The sequence below is a fragment of the Hypanus sabinus genome, unplaced genomic scaffold (assembly GCF_030144855.1).
Source record: "Hypanus sabinus isolate sHypSab1 unplaced genomic scaffold, sHypSab1.hap1 scaffold_238, whole genome shotgun sequence".
Lineage (NCBI taxonomy): Eukaryota > Metazoa > Chordata > Chondrichthyes > Myliobatiformes > Dasyatidae > Hypanus > Hypanus sabinus.
In genome coordinates, this window is record NW_026780497.1 from 34,036 (window position 1) to 49,865 (window position 15,830).

The window sequence follows — 15,830 nt, forward strand, 5'->3', positions numbered from 1 at the left end:
CTGATCAGAGGTACAGAAAGAGGAGAACGCGGCGGAGGCGCGGGAGGACTCAGTCAGCAGGGTACACTCCTCTTTAGTAGTCCCCTGCGGTGAAGTGACCACAGATACCCTACCCCGGGGAGCCGTGGAGGAGATTGTGGGAGAGATGGGAACTGAGATACGTCGTCTGTAATCAGCGGGTGTGAACCCGTCCCCATTAGATGCAGCTGACGAGGGCGGATTCCCCAAGGGGTACACAATGCAGGTGTCACGCCAGAAGGAGAGAGAGCCCCTGGGTACCTCAGCAGGGACAGTCGTAGGGAAAACCTAGAGGAGACACTGAGAGGGGGCGGCCTGGTGTCTCTGCGGAACACCTTCCCGGCAATGTAGCAAGAATTCCTCAAACCAAAAGATCTTATTCTGGAAGGCTTACTGGTTCCACGCTCCAGTGTGTCTCTGTGGATGAGGGTAATTACGCTAAAGCCATACTCGACACCGGGACGCAGGTCATGTTACTGTGCTGTTCGTTTTACAACCGGTATCTGACTCACTTACCCTTGACACCATTGGACGCACTGGAGATTTGAGGACTCAGTGCTGTTGATCATCCATAGGACGGTTGTTTGTCAGTGAAACTGGAGTTCTCGTAGGCTGATGTGATAGTGTCTGGGGTTCTTGATACAGTGGTTCTGCTTTGTCCGGAACCTGTTGAGAAGAGCTGAGTTTCAATACTGGTTCAGACCAACACACCTCCAGTAGACCCAGTGTTTCGAGCTGTTTTTGAGGAAGTGTGTGGCGGCATTGGGCTGGATACCTAATTTAAGCAAGGGACTGTGTGGTTCAGCCAGTCGAAGCTAATAGTGGTACCGCCTGGGGAAGTACAGAGAGTGATGGGGACCCCCGCATCTCCCGGGGTGCCAGAGGGCGAAACTCTCTTTGTGGATGTTCGGGAAGATCACGAGGGGAAAGCCGGATCTCCTGCTTGGGTACTGGTCAGTCCGAACTCCAGAAGCCCTCCTTTGTACAGGCGAGCAGTATGACAGTGATTTTCATGAACTCTACGAATAGGGAGGTCAGCTTTAAGCTGGTGACGTCCCTGGCGCATCTTATGCCCGGTGACGGTAATGACTAGTGTCACTGTGAGGCACGCCGGGGAGGGACTATTGGAAAATGGATAGGGGAGTTGATCGCTGAGTCATTCAGCTCGGGGGAATGCCCGGTACTGCCGGGTGAAGGAAAGGTGTCTGGGAGAGAAGTCGTTGATAATGAAAGGTGTCTTTTCCATTGGCGAGTGTGATGTGGGTTGTTCCAACAGCACTGCACACACTCTGCGGGTGACCGAGGTCACGCCGTTTAGAGAGAGGTCGCGGCGACTGGCCCCTGCAGACGTGGAAGACGTGCCGCAGCATTTCTGTAAGCTTAAGGAAGCTGGGATCATCACTGATTCCCGAAGCCCCAAGGCGCCCCAGTAGCAGTGGCCCAGAAGAAGAACGGGAAGGTACGTATGTGTGTGAACTATAGGACTCTGAACACCGCACCGTCCGTGACCAGTATACCGTCCCGAGTGTCGAAGATGCGCCGGCCTGTCTGAGAGATGCGAAGTGGTTTAGTGTGCTGGGTTTGAGTAGTGGATATGACAAAGTCCCGACGACTGATGCCGTCATTTATATGTCCCCTGGGATTATTCCAGTTCGAAAGGATGCCCCAGCGCATACTGGGAGCCTTTGCAAACTTCCAGCGCTTCATGGAGAAGACTGCGTGGCATATGAACTGGCTTGAGATGTTGTTGTATATCGATGACCTCATTGTATTTGGATTCAGATTGGAAGAACATGAAGCGAGGCTACTGAAGGATCTCGGCCGCCTGAAATCTGAAGGGTTAAAACTTTATCTGGACAAGTGCCAGTTCTGCTAAACGTCTAGTAGCTGTGTCTGACACAACCTCACGGAATGGAGCAGCTACAGACGCGGCGAAGATGGAAGCGGTGACCATTTAGGCAAGGGCTCAGACTGTGAACGCTCTGATACGCCATCCGCAAAGTATACCGTGATCTGACTGCTCTGAAGACAGATCAGCTGCCGGAATTGAGTTCTGCTCAGTGAAATACACCGGGTATTGGACAGTAGTCGTAAAGAAAGATATGGCTCAGGCAGAGAATACGAAGCACGCTTCTGTGCCTCCATTACTGAAAGAATGGCCTCATTTGGAATAGAAGAGAACATCTCACACCAGGTCAGGTCATCCCCGGACCGAATGAATGAAATCAAGCCGTGCATTCGCCGATACGGCGGAAGGCAGTGCCTGGGCCGGCAGCTTCTTTGTGCCAATTGAAGAGTGCAGGGCTCCACGTCCTGGTGTGTATGCATTTCCTGTCAATAGAACAGCGAAAGTCTTGGTCATCAAGGACCGCTACACCAGATATGTTCAGTTTTTTTTCCTTCCCAGGACAAGTGCGAGACTACGGTGGCAAAAGTGTTATGGAAGAAGTATTTCTTTGATTGTGGCTTTCACAGGAGGATACATAGTGACCAGAGACGGGACATAGAAAGCAGACTCATCTATGAGTTACTGGCAATCCTTGGAGTCGAGAAGTTTAGGACCACGACGTATCACCCTCACAGCGATCGTCAGCCTGAACGGTTTAATCGGACGTTGCTAGACATGCTCGGGACCCTGGAGATCAGCGAGAAGAGAATGTGGAGTCAACATACTGGGCATCTGGTTCACAGTTATAATTGTACACGAAGTGAACCTACTGGGTACTCGCTATAGTATCTGATGTTTGGGCCCGAGACTGACGAGGATGATTTACCACCGAAGGCTTATTTGAAGTATTTGTGTGCTATGAGATCTGACAAGGGCTTATGCATTGGCTGGGGTCGCGGCCGCCAAGCAGAATCGAGGAAAGAAGAGGCGGCATGATCAAAAAAATGAGTTTCTCCCAAATCCTGCCGAGAAATTTGGGACAGCCTGGAAAGCACAAGTTGGCTGACCGCTGTGCGGCCACACCCTATGTGGTGGAGTGTCTTCCGATTGAAATCAGAGGAGGAGAATGGGCTTGTCAAGATTCTCCACCGGACTTGGCTGTTGCCCTGGGACAGGAGGTGCAGGTTGACCTGCAGCCCGACTTTGAACTTACACCCAGTAAGAGGACTTTGCCAAAAGGCAGGACAACTGCAGGGCCCACAGCGGGAGAGGTTAGGACTGCCCCAACCCCCGAGAAGGATGGTTTGCTGCCTCACGGTTGCCAGGGTCTAGTATGTCTCTGATCGCGTGCACGTCATTCTGAAATGGGAGGGTGATCAGCCAGATGACATGGTACACATCGGTACCGCTCACGTAGGAAGAATGAGTGAGGGGACACTGAAGAGAGAGTACAGAGAGATTCGTAGCAAGTTAAAATAGCAGGACATCGAGGGTAGTAATCTTAGGATTGGTACCTGTGACACGTGCCAGTGAGGGTAAGAATAGGATAATCTGGTGGATGAACACATAGCAAGGAAACTGGTGTAGAGGGCAGAGTTTCCGATTTCAGGATCATTTGGGACCTCTTCTGGGACAGGGGGGACCTGGACAAGAGAGGCAGGTTACACCTGAAGTACAGGGGGACGAATGTCCTTGCAGGGAGGTTCGTTAGTTCTATTGGGGAGGGTTTAAACTGGAATTGCAGGGGGATGGGAACCAGAGTGCCAGACCAGATATTGGAGCGGGGTGAAAATACATGATGTTAAAAGTTCTTGCCCAAGTCACAAATAGAAGCGTTGTGTGTGGTGGTAATAATCCTCTGAGGTTTGTCTATTTCAATGGGAGCTGAGGGCATGGATTGACACATGGAATTACGACATTGTAGCTATTAGCGTAACTTGGCTACAGGAGGGAAAGAAATGGCAGCTTAGTGTTCCAGAGCTCCGAAGTTTCCGACGTGATAATTGGCAGAAGAATGAAGGGAGGACGTTGTGGCATTGCTTGTCAGGGAAAATGTTACAACAGTGCTCAGGCAAGACTGATTAGAGAGCTTGTCTACCGACGGCATATGGGTGATGCTGAGAAGCAAGAAAGTTATGGCCTCATTAATGGAGTTATATTATAGACCACCCGATATTCAGCGAGAATTGGATGACCAAATCTGCAGAGAGATAGCAGGCAACTGTAGGAAACATAAAATTATGATAGCAGCGGATTTTAATTTTCCACATATTGATTGGGACTCCCATAATGTTAAAGGGTTAGATCGGTTAGGGTTGGTAAAATGTGTTCAGGGAAGTTTTCTAAAATAATATATAGAGTTACCAACTAGAGTGGATAGAATATTAGATCTCCAATTAGGAAATGAGTTAGCGCTGGTGACGTAAGTGTGTATAGGGGAACACTATGGTTCCAGTGATCACAACAACATTAGTTTAACTTGATCATTGGTAAAGATAGATCTGGTCCTCGGGTTGATGTTCTAAACTGGAAAAAGGACAAATTTGAAGAAATGAGAAAGGATCTAAAAAGCGTGGATTGTGACAGGTTGTTTTCTGGCAAAGATGTCGTTGGTAAAAAGTAGGCCTTCAAAGGAGAAATTTTGAGAATGCAGAGTGTGTGTGTTCCTGAGAGGTATAAAGTCTAAATGAATAAGGATCAGGAACCTTTGTTCTCTAGGGATATTGAATCTCAGATAAGGAAGAAGAGAGATGTATGACATGTATGGGAAACAGAGAGCAAATCAGGCGCTTGAGGAATATAAACAGTGCAGTAAAAAGAACCCTAAGAAAGAAATCAGGAGAGTTAAAAGAAGACATGAGGTAGCTTTGGCTGCCAAAGTGAAAGATAATAACCATTTAACCATATAACAATCACAGCACGGAAACAGGCCATCTCGGCCCTCCTAGTCCGTGCCGAACTCTCACCTAGTCCCACCTATCCGCACTCAGCCCATAACCCTCCACTCCTTTCCTGTCCATATACCAATCCAATTTTACCTTAAATGACACAACTGAACTGGCCTCTACTACTTCTACAGGAAGCTCATTCCACACAGCTATCACTCTCTGAGTAAAGAAATACCCCCTCGTGTTTCCCTTAAACTTCTGCTCCCTAACTCTCAAAACATGTCCTCTCGTTTGATTCTCCCCTACTCTCAATGGAAACAGTCTATTCACGTCAACTCTATCTATCCCTCTCAAAATCTTAAATACCTCGATCAAACCCCCCCTCCCCAACCTTCAACGCTCCAATGAAAATGGACCGAACTTGTTCAATATTTCTCTGTAAATTAAGTGCTGAAACCCAGGTAACATCCTGGTAAATCGTTTCTGCACTCCCTCTAATTTATTGATATATTTCCTATAATTCGGTGACCAGAACTGTACACAATATTCTAAATTTGGCCTTACCAATTCCTTGTACAATTTCAACGTGACATCCCAACTTCTGTACTCAATGCTCTGACTTATATAGGCCAGCGTTCCAAAAGGCTTCTTCACCACCCAATCTACATGAGACTCCACCTTCAGGGAACTATGCATTGTTATTCCTAGAGCTCTCTGTTCCACTGCATTCCTCAATGCCCTACCATTTACTCTGTATGTTCTATTTGGATTATTCCTGCCAAAATATAGAATCTCATACTTCTCAGCATTAAATTCCATCTGCCAACGTTCTGCCCATTCTTCTAACTGGCATAAACCTCACTGTAAACTTTGAAAACACATCTCATTATCCACAGCACCTCCTACCTTAGTATCATCGGCATACTTACTAATCAAATTTACCACCTCATCTTCCAGATCATTTATGTATATTACAAACAACATTGGGCCCAAAACAGATCCCTGAGGCACCCCGCTAGTCACCGGCCTCCATCCCGATAAACAATTATCCACCACTGCTCTCTGGCATCTCCCATCTAGCCACTGTTGAATCCATTTTATTACTCCAACATTAATACCTAACGACTGAACCTTCTTAACTAATCTTCCATGTGGAACTTTGTCAAAGGCCTTGCTGAAGTCCATATAGACTACATCCACTGCCTTACCCTCGTCAACATTCCTCGTAACTTCTTCAAAAAATTCATTAAGGTTTGTCAAACATGACCTTCCACGCACAAATCCATGCTGGCTACTCCTAATCAGATCCTGTCTACCCAGATAATAATTAATACTATCTCTAAGAATACTTTACATTAATTTACCCACCACTGATGTCAAACTGACATGTCTATAATTGCTAGGTTTACTTCTAGAACCCTTTCTAAACAATGGAACCACATGAGCAATACGCCAATCTTCCGGCACAATCCCCGTTTCTAATGACATCTTAAGAATCTCCGTCAGAGCTCCTGCTATCTCTACACAAACTTCCCTCAAGTTCCTGGGGAATATCCTGTCAGAATCCGGAGATTTATCTACTTTTAAATTTTTTAAAAGCGCCAGTAATTCCACTTCTTTAATTGTCATAGATTCCATAACCTCCTTACTTATTTCCCACACCTTACACAATTTAATATCCTTCTCCTTAGTGAATACCGAAGAGAAGAAATCACTCAGAATCTCTCCCATCTCCCTCGGCTCCACACATAGGTGACCACTCTTTCTCTAAAGGGCCAGTTTTATCTTTCACTATCCTCTTGCTTTTAGAATAACTGTAGAAACCTTTGGGATTCACCTTCACCCTATTTGCTAAACCAACCTCTTATCTTCTTTTAGCTTTTCGAATCTCTTTCTTAAGATTCCTTTTACATTCTTTATATTCCTCCGGCAACCCCTTTACTCCATGCTGCCTATATCTATTGTAGATATCCCTCTTTTTCCGAACCAAGTTTCTAATATCTCTTGAAAACCATGGCGCTTTCAAACCTTTAACCTTTCCTTTCAACCTAGCAGGAACATAAAGATTCTGTACGCTCATAATTGCACCCTTAAATGACCTCCATTTCTCTATTACATCCTTCCCATAAAACAACTTAACCCGATCCACTCTCTCTAAATCCCTTCGCATCTCCACAATGTTAGACTTTCTCCAAACTGACAGGCCCATAATTGCTATGTTTACTCTTAGAACCTTCTTTAAACAATGGAACCACATGAACCATACGCCAATCCTCGGACACCTTACCGGTTTCTAATGACATTTTTTTATATTTCTGTCAGAGCCTCCGCTATTCTACAGTAACTTCCCTCAAGGTCCGAGGGATCCGTAGATTTATCAACTTTAGTATTCCATAAAAGCGCAAGTACGTACTTCTCTTTAATCGTCATATTTTCCACAACTTCCCTACTTGTTTCTCTTACCTTACAGAATTCAATATCCTTCTGCTTAGTGAATACTGAAGAAAAGAAGTTGTTCAAAATCTCCCTCATCTCTTTTGCCTGCACACATAGCTGTCCACTCTGATTCTCTGAAGCACCAACGTTCTCCTTCCCTATCCCTTTGCTATTAATATAACTGTAGAAACCCTTCGGATTTATTTTCACCTTACTTGCAAAAGCAATTTCTAATTTCTTTCTTAAGCTTCTTCTTAAATTCTTTGTATTCCCCAAGCTCCTCATTTACTCCATATATATATATATTGTATTTATCTCTCTTTTCCCTAACCAAGTTTCCAATATCCCTTGAAAAGCATGGCTTTCTCAAACATTTAACCTTTCCTTTCAACCTAACAAGAACATAAACCTTCTGTACCCTCAAAACATCACCTTTAAATGACCTCTATTTATCTATTACATCCTTCCCGTAAAACAAATTGTCCCAATCCATTCCTTCTAAATCCTTTTGCATCTACTCAAAGTTAGCCTTTTTCCAATCAAAAATCTCTGTCCTGGGTCCAGTCCTACCCTTCCGATAACTATATTGAAACTAAATGGCATTGAGTTCACTAGACCCGAAGTGATCCTCAATACATACTTCCATCACCTGACCTATTTTGTTCCCTAACGGAAGATCCAACACTGCCCTTTCTCCATTCGGTACCTCTGCGTACTGCTGCAAAAAACTATCCTGCACACATTTTACAAACTCCAAACCATCCAGCCCTTTTACAGTATGGCCTTCGCAGTCTATGTGTGGAAAATTAAAATCTGCTACAATCACAGACCTGTGCTTATTACAAATATCTGCTATCTCCTTGCAAATTTGATCCAATTCTCGCTTCCCATTAGGTGGTCTATAATACACCTCTATACGTGTTACGACACCTTTCCCATTCCTCAATTCCAACCAAATAGCCTCCCTAGTCGAGCCCTCTAATCTACCCTGCCAAAGCACCCCTGTAATATTTTCTCTGACAAACAACGCAACACCGCCCCCTCTTGTCCCACCGATTCTATCACGCCCGAAGCAGCGAAATCCAGGAATATTTAGTTACCAATCACACCTCGCCTGCAACCATGTTTCACTAATAGCTACAACATCAAATGTCCGGGCATTAATCCATGCTCTAAGGTCATACACCTTTCTTACAATACTTCTGGCATTAAAATAAATGTATTTAACAAATTCCCCGCCTCCTCATCTTTGTCTATCTCTAACAGTGGAAAGAAATTTACCGTCTTCTATTTCTTCCTTATCCCATACATCTGTTCCTAATCTTTGGATCCCCTCACCCCGCCCCCCACCACCGGGATCTAGTTTAAATCCACTGGAGCATCTCTAGCAAACCTGCCTGCAAGAATATTTGTCCCCCTGCAGTTCAGATATAAAACGGGTCCCACCTTCACTGGAAAACTGCCCAATTATCTACAACACTAAAGCCCCGCCTCCTGCACCATGTCTTCCGCCACGTGTTGATCTGCAGTATCTTACTATCTCTAAACCCACCTGCACGTGACACTGGTAGCAATTCTGTGATTGCTATCCTGGAGGTCCTGTCCCTTAACTTGGCACCTAGCTCCTTAAACTCAACTTTCAGGAGCTCCTCACTCTTCCAACATAACGGCATTGGTCCCTACATGGACCACAACATCCGGCTACTCACCCTCCCTCTTGAGAATACTGAGAACTCCATCCGAGACATCGCGGACCCTGGCACCAGGGATGTAACAGACCATCCGGGATTCTCGATCTCTTCCACAGAACTTCCTATCTGTCGCCCTATCTATCTAATCTACTATCAGTCCTGCTGTCCTCTCCACCCCTCCCCCATTCCCTTCTGAGCTGAGGGTCCAGTCTCGTTATCAGAGACGCAACCACTGCAACTAGTCCCTGATAGGTCGTCCCCACCAACAGTATCCAAAGCGGTATACTTATTATTGACGGTAACGGCCACAGGTGTGCTCTCTTCACTCTGCCCATTCCCATTCCCTCTCCTGATAGTCACCCAACTACCTGCCTCCTGACGCCTAGGGTTGACTATCTCCCTGAACCACCTGTCTATTTCTGCCTGTAGCTCTCGAATGATCCGAAGTTCATTCAGCTCCAGCTGCAGATCCCTAACACGGTTTGTCAGGAGCTGCAGCTGGATGCACCTTTTGCAGGTGTAGTCATCGGGGACAGCTGTGCTCGCCCTGACTTTCCACATACTACAATGATAAAGTTGACAAATATGTTTAGCTCGCCCAAGCTTCAAGATCTTAGTCAGGCGCACTCCAAAAGGATTTCCGCGAAAACGGAACGTGATTTTTCCGCTATTTAGGTTGAGTCGCTCTCTGTAGATTGGTCGCCGCATAGCCCATTAGTTTCAGACGCTGGTCAAGTTACTGGTGTCTTCCACAGTGAAGACAGATGCAAAATACCTATTGCGCTCATCCATCCATTATTTTCCTGATTCGCATTCAAATGTCTCCAGCACAATGTATAGTTGAGCCGCCTCACCTGTCGTTTGTTGTTTCCATATCTTTAAAGCTGTTGTTTCTGTGTCCTTTTGCTGTTCGACTTAATCGCACAAAGCTCTCCACTGAGATTTCACGTGATCTCGACAGCTATGAACTTAGCCTTCTGGCCTGTTTAATAACTCACCCGAGATCGGACAGAGCGTTGACATCGTCTCTTTGCACCGGGCCCACCGCAGTTCTGCGTCTCTGAGACACGCGCTTTGCTGGCAGGTCCACTGTTTCCTTGTTTTCTTCGCATTCTGCAAACTCACTCGCTTTCGCACTAACCTGCTCAAGGGTTCTGGATAACGAAGATATAATCATTTCTACTTTGCCTACAGGTCCGGCGGACGCGTGACAACTGCATCTCGAAGAGCTTCTCGCCGTGGCAGGTGAGTGGAAATGGAAGGCTGTGACTGTGCCCGAGGTGAGAGATGAAACAAAAGTGTTGGAGAATCGCGTGGGTGCTCAATCTGACGGTATGGTCGAGATCACTCTGGTAATGACATGCTAATTAGCTCCTTAAATTGCTTCAACCGTGGCACCTTGTTAAAGCGTTTCTGACAGTCTAAGAAAACAACATTTGGCTTCTCTTTGCGTTCCGATTTCCTAGAGCTGTCGGGTGCGTTTAAAATATTATGGCAGAGATAAGGGATCGAGTATGGTACAATTGATGATGAGTCAGCACATTTAGAAGTAGAGGATGCGTGTCACATGCTGTACGTGAGGGCGAATCAAGATTAGTCACAAATGCAGACAAAGCAAATAATTAAATTCTACCATCGAAACAAAATTCAATGGGCGAAGAATGTAGGACTGAAGCTTTCGCATTTAGATCCGCGCAGCATTCAGTATTAAGTGGACGAATTTATCGTGCAATCAGAGATTTTTCGCGATGACGTCGTGGGCATCACCGAGTCGTGCCTGAAAGAAAGTCATAGTTGAGAGCTTAGCATCTTCGAATGTATTTTGTATCATAAGGACAGATAGGAAGGCATATGCAGTGGGGTGACTGCCGCTAACAGAAAGCATTAAACATTTAAAAATGAACCACATGTGCAGTACCTTGATAACTTATTTCTGAAAATCTAAGGAATGAATATCAATTGACTTTCTCAGATTTACCAGGGTTGTTGGCAGTGGCTTAAGGATTGTCCATGTCGCATGCTATTTTGGGCAATGTCTCCCATCCACTCCATAATGTACTGGTTAGGCGCAGGGATACATTCAGCTAGTGACTTATTCAACTGAGATATAACACTGAGCGTCATAGGAAGTCATTCCTTCCTGTGGCCACTGAACTTAACAACTCCTCCCTCGGAGTATCTTACTAAGTTACTATTATTTAATTATTTATGGTTTTATATTACACTATTGTTGGTTGGTGCGGCTGTAATAAAACCCAGTTCCCCTCGGGATCAATAAAGTATGTCTGTCCGTCTATCTCTCTGTCTGTCTGTAATATGGCTGAGGAATGTGAGCAAGCATGATACAGCTGAATACGAGTCAGCTGGTTTACAATTAGATGCTATGTGTAACATGTACTTGTCTTTTATAATGGAAAAATAAAATCAGCATGGTTTCTGTGAAAGGAGCACTTGCAGAAAAATCTGTAGATTTTTTCAAGGAAGCAACCAGCAGCGTGATAATAGGAGAGGTGATGGATTTCATTTTCTTAGATTTTCAGAAGACGCTGTAGAACGTGCCACAAACGAGGCTGCTTAACAAGATAAAATCCTACAGCGTTACAGGAAATATACAATCACTGACAGGCTGGAGGCAGAGAATAGGATTAAAATAGCCCTTTTCTGATTGCCTTCCCGTAACTAGTGGTGTTACTCAATGTTCAGTACTGGGTCATCTGCTTTTCACGTTGTCTGTCCATGACATAGATAAAGGAACTGTTGGCTTTGTGGTAATGTTTGCGGATAATACGAAGATGGCTAAAGGGATGGATAGTTCTGAGGAAGTTTAGAGATTGCAGCATGACATATACAAAGTGAACGACTTTGAAAAAATGTGACAGATGTTAAACAGTGTTGGGTAATGAACGATAACGCATTCTGGTTAAAGGATCAATAATGTGGACCCTTATCTAAATGGGGAACGTAAACATTCATGCAGAGAGATCAAGATACCTCTTACAAATTTCCCAAATGGTTAACTTTCAGTGTAAGTCTGGGGTATTGAAAGGAAATGAAGTGGTGCCATTTATTTTAATAGGAATAGAATACAAAAGCAAAGACAAAGGGCCGACCCTGTTTAAAGCACTGGTCAGCCGCACTTGCAGTTTTTCAACAGTTTTGGGCCCCTTTCTTCAGAAAGGACGTGTTGTCATTGGAGAAAGTTAATGGGAATGAGATAGTACATGCTAGTAATTCCGGGACTGATGGAGTTAACATATCAGGAGCGTTTGACTGTTTTAGAGCTCCAGACCAGCAATTGCGATCGATCTTGTCCTCATTCTCCGAAGGTCGTCGATCTGCAGCTCTTGTTCCTTTGTGTTCAGTTGCAATGCTGGACGTCTGGCCGACTTCCCACTTCACACCCGTGTACAGAACACTGTTTCTGTTGCGATTCTCACCTAAACAATATGCCCTATTGAATGAAGAATGGACAAATAAGTACAGAGAGTTCAACTTATAAGACTACATGCCTCACCAAAGCCTGACCTCGCGTAAGCCTGATGAGCCGAACCCTCTCCCAAAACAGGTCTCGTACATCCCTTTCTAATGAATTCAACTTTCAGAATGGTCGCTCCTCAATTCAGAAGCAAAAAAAAAACAGACAAAAGAAATTAGAAACTTTCCATCAAAATCTGGATCGCCGCCTAATGAAAAAACAACTCTTTTACTGCACCCCGATGTTGAATGGCCGACTCAGAGATAAATCGCTGGAAACTCTGTTCACTTTTTTTAAAATCTTCTGCGCGTTCCTGACTGAAAAATATCTCTGTTTACGCATAGTCGCTTGCTGATTGGTTACTCCATGAACTCAGAAGATCTGCAGCCAAACCATACTCTCGATCGTCCTGCTTATGGACTGGCTCTTTCCACGCACCTCTGGTGTGGATTGCCCACGTGGTACAGCAATCCGGCGATTACTCAATGATAAAATAGCCAGACACTTTTCTGTCGCCTAAACCGGACGATCTTAGACTGGCGCACTTTCAAGCCTGGCATACTTGCCGCACACCTCATCGCCCTTGAATGTTGGCCAAATTACTGGTGTCTTCCGCAGCAATGGTCGATGTAAATACTAATTGTGCTCATCCACCATGTCCCTGAATCCTATTCAAACCCCTCCAGCATAATGTTCAAATTCTAATTGTTCCTTCTAGACTATTGCATATGGTTGTTCAATTTACAGTTGTTCCTTCTAGACTCTTGCTTATTGTTTCCTTATCTAAAAATCTGTTCTTCTATGATCCCTGTGTTGTCCGTCTTAATTGTACACCGTGCGCTCATGAGGTTTCACGTCGTTATCCACGGCCAGATCTTCAACTCATTTCACGTGCTCGGCCTTTTGCCCTGTTTAATAACTCACCCGAGCTTTGGCCCAGCTCTCAGCTCCCCTCGCCGCTCACTGACCGTCACAGTTCTGCATCTCTGGGCATTCCGTTTTGCTGGCAGGTCCTCTAAACTTTTGTTTATTTCATATTCTTCAAACTAACTCACTTTTCAAATTAACTTGCTCGAATGACTGGACAGCGAATGAGAAATGTGGTACGCTCTGACAGGACGGGGAAATGGACTAAAGAGTGGTTTAAGAAGCCGGGAGGTGTTTACGCGTTACTGAGAAAGATTTTTCTATTTTTCCCCACAGGAAACGCAAATGCAACACATCTCCACCTGCGCGACGTTGTAAAGGGCCGTTGTAAGTAGAATCGAAAACTAGGTCTATGTACGGGGCGATTAAAGTGTTGCCGTATCGGGTGGCTTCTCCATCCGACGGACGGGTCGGGAAAGCTTCAGTAACACTATGCGAAACTAGCTCGTTAACCAGCTTCGTGCGGCACGTTGTCATCCTTAATAAGTCCCCTCATAAGCTGCAGCTCGGTGCACCTGGAGCAGATTTGTTTATCCGAGAGGGTGGACGACGTCTAGACCTCCCACATTGCAAAAACACTGCCGCTGTACCAATTCTCGCTAACCGACGAGGAATGGAGAAATAAGATCGGGTGATAATGTTGCCGATAGTTTTCCACCGCACTCTAAAGCCTAAAACACACAAGTGCATTGCCGCGACGCACATGCTTGAAATTTCCGCATTCCCATTGAATCCCTCTCTGCCGGTGGGTGTCCGCACAACAGATTTCCCTTGAGATGTTCACCAGATCACTGGTGTCTTCCACAGTGAAGATAGATTCAAATAACCTGTTGCGCTTATCCATCATTTCCCTGAGTCTCATTGAAACGTCTCCACCGTCACGTTCTATTTGTAACTGTGCCTTATAACATCACTTATTCTTTCCATATCATCAAATGTGTTTTTCCAGGGTCCATTTGTTGTCCACCTTAATTGTATAAAGTGCGCTGTTGAGATCTCACGTGATCATATATTGACAGCTCTTCAGCCCACTTCATGTGCTCAGCTTTAACCCTGTTTAGTAACTCAGCCGAGATGTGGTCCAGCCTTGAGCTCCCTCTCTGCATCGGGGCGGTCGCGGCTCTGCGTCCCTATGCATCCAACTTTGCTGACAGGCCCAGTCATTCGTTGTTCTCATCACATTCTTCAGACTCAGCCCTTTTCGAAATGACCTGTAGGAACGTTCTGGTTAAAATTTAAAAAAGTGCACAGTGACAGGACCGGGAACAAGTTCAAAGGTTGGGTTAATGAGCCGCGAAGCAGATAGGTTCCAGATTACAGGGATATAATTGTTTCTATTTTGTTCACAGGCTTGGCCAACACAGTCCATTTGCAGGGTGGGCTGTTTTTCAACTTGAGGGGTGAGTGGAAATTGAAGACTAATTGTTTTGCTGTGTCGAGAGGGGGATCAAACTAATGGTAGGGACGGGTGTGTTCCAATAACACTATGTCATCCTATCTCGTTAAGCCGCCTCATCTGTGGAACTTTGTGAAAACCCTTCAGAAAATCTAATAAATCAATAATTAATTTTCCTTTACGTCCGATTTACTAAAACAGTTGGGCGTGGGTAAGATAAAATTGCAGAGATAAGAGATCCAGTATGATACATTTGATGAAGGGCCAGCAAGTTTATAAGTAGATGATGTGAGTAAGATGCCTGTAGAGAAGGACCATGGCGGACAGAGCAAAGAGATTAGTTCTACGGCAGAGGTGAATTTCAAATGGCGAGGAATGCTGGACTGACCCTGCCGCATTTAGATGCGTGCAGCATTTAGAATGGAATGGACCAACAATTAGACACTGACGCCATGGGCGTCACTGGGTACCGGCTGAAAGACGGTCGAATGTGGGAGCTTAACATCTAAGGATATCCATTTTTTGTCAACGGCACATGCAGGAAGGCATATGCGTTGGGATGGCTCTGTTGGTAACAGGTGATATAACATCTGTAGAAAGTTGTTAGGGTCAGAGCATTTGGAATCTTTGTAGGTGGATTTAGGAAATTCTGCGAATATATACACATGTGAATAATATATAGAAGTCAGGATAATAGAGAACATGTGTGTATTACTTTGTAAAGGGAGCCCGGAAAGCGCATGTAGGACGGAAATCGTGAGTTAAATAGGAGGACAGATTCAGGCAGAAAAGGGAGGCTGCCAAGCGGAGCAGTCATCAAAGGAGCGTTCATCGACAGAAGTGATCGCAGGCAGAACGGTAGGGCATTGGTTCATTCGGGATTCGTGGATAACGGGTCGAAGTGAGGTATGCAAACTCTGAGGAATAGAAACAGGATATATGTCTGTGAGGCCGGTGTTCTGTACTGGGTGTGAGATATGGGAAATCCGGGAGACACCCAGCCTGCCGGACGACTACGTGCACATCAGGTGCGTCGAGCTGCTTCTCCTTAGGGACCGAATTAGGGTACGAGACAGGTAGTTCGATGACCTTCGTCCTGTCAAGAAAAGTG

General features: G+C 45.2%; 1 protein-coding gene across 1 annotated transcript in view; it reads left to right on the forward strand.

Moving 5' to 3' along the window:
- LOC132387939 (uncharacterized) overlaps positions 1-15,830 on the forward strand; it is a 68,495-nt gene that overhangs the window by 21,694 nt on the left and 30,971 nt on the right. The window contains exons 7-9 of the mRNA XM_059960260.1: positions 10,116-10,166; positions 13,600-13,650; positions 14,673-14,723. Coding sequence (XP_059816243.1) covers positions 10,116-10,166; positions 13,600-13,650; positions 14,673-14,723 — 153 coding nt within the window. The remainder of the gene's footprint in view (positions 1-10,115; positions 10,167-13,599; positions 13,651-14,672; positions 14,724-15,830) is intronic.